The sequence below is a fragment of the Gregarina niphandrodes genome (assembly GCF_000223845.1).
Source record: "Gregarina niphandrodes unplaced genomic scaffold scaffold00078, whole genome shotgun sequence".
In the NCBI taxonomy this organism is placed as follows: Eukaryota; Apicomplexa; class Conoidasida; order Eugregarinorida; family Gregarinidae; genus Gregarina; species Gregarina niphandrodes.
In genome coordinates this window covers 9,425-11,034 of record NW_011645844.1, presented here as the reverse complement: position 1 = coordinate 11,034, position 1,610 = coordinate 9,425, and the positions used below count along the sequence as shown (strand labels likewise).

Genomic DNA, 1,610 nt, shown 5'->3' with positions numbered 1-1,610 from the left:
GACCGCTTTCAGTTTGTCAATCTCGGCGTTTCGGATTTGTCTTAGTCTGTCCTCTATGGCTTCCAGTTGCTCACCTCTCTCGCTGGGGTTGACCTCGCTGGGGTTGGACAGCCAAAGCGGCTTCCGAAGAGGGAGATCAACCATACACAATGTAATGTACGTACAAACCTATCTGAGAGAAAGTTACAATTGGCGAAAAGAAGTTGTAGTAATCCTCATAAACCTCAAAGCTGCATTTGACTCGGTGCCCAGACAGCTGGTGTGGAAAGCGCTGGAATACTACAATGTGGGAGAAAGGCTAATAAGTGTGATCAAGAGTATGCATCACAAAACGACCGCAGCAATAAAAGGCACAGAAAGAACGTTTGGATATTGCGGAGGAGTGAAACAAGGATGCTCCCTAGCTCCCACACTGTTTAAGATATTCATGTCATTTGTAATGACGGCGTGGAAACCGGCAGAACACCTGGAAGTCAAGCACCTGGAATATGCGGACGACATAGCGTTGATAGTGGGGCGACAGGTTACTCAGACTGTGTATGACGAGATCACCTCGCATCTTGAACGCAATGGGCTAAGCGTGAACCACACGAAAACTATACTGATTTCCAATCAGAGTGAGGATGCACTGGAGACAAACAAGGGCACTATACCAAGCCAGCGTGAGGGTAGATACCTCGGATTTATGCTGCAAGCAAACGGAGGCACTGAGACAGAGATAGATTGCAGCGAGGAAGATGGAAGCCAGACTCAAACTAACGAAAATGAGCAGAATTTGGTGTAGCGCGCTGAGACCCGAACTGAAAATAATGACAATGGTAACCTATGTGCTACCGGTGTTACTATACGGGTGCGAAGCATGGATTCTCAAGAGGACGGCGACCATCAACTCATCGACCAGAATACTCATCAGACGCAGTCTCGGCTGGCATTGGATGGAGAAACGCACAAGTCGGGAGCTGGTAGCGGCAACCCCGAAAGCCCTAAGGAAGATTATGTGTATCGATCTGATTGTAATGCAGAGGCAAATGAAATTTGCGTACAAAGTGGCACATGCACCAGGAAAAGGCGAACTATTCAGATGGATTCTGAACCCAAGACTGCCGGGCAGAAAGAAGGTAGGAGCATATCAAACTTGGTGGAACGCGCTAACACGCGCACTGAACAACAGGGATATCCAATTCAACCCCAGCGAGGTCAACCCCAGCGAGAGAGGTGAGCAACTGGAAGCCATAGAGGACAGACTAAGACAAATCCGAAACGCCGAGATTGACAAACTGAAAGCGGTCACTGAACGTCCAAAGGCAAAACAGACCCATCTGCACCCGTGCGGAATAGGAGGATGTCCACGCAGCTACAAAACAGCTAAAGGCCTTATTGCACATCAACGGCAAAGCCACCAAGTGGTAAAAGAGACGAAGACAGCAAAGCTGGATAAGTGCGAAAAGAAAATAGAAGGAAGGAGAGAGCTATGGCTATGTCACGGATGTGGGAAAATATCAACGAAAAGTGGACTAACGAGACACAAATGCCGGGCAGAAAATCCAACAAGCACAAGGTACTCCGACAGTCGTTGAGAGGGTCTTCTAACGTTTTTCTTCTCAACCACG

General features: G+C 48.2%; 1 protein-coding gene across 1 annotated transcript; it reads left to right on the top strand.

Moving 5' to 3' along the window:
- Window positions 1-154: 154 nt before the first annotated feature.
- Window positions 155-784, top strand: GNI_187640 (endonuclease-reverse transcriptase; the record flags this gene model as incomplete). The annotated part of the gene is made up of 1 exon (XM_011135336.1): window positions 155-784. One exon carries the CDS (start codon window positions 155-157, stop codon window positions 782-784), a length of 630 nt encoding a protein of 209 aa, XP_011133638.1.
- Window positions 785-1,610: the final 826 nt, after the last annotated feature.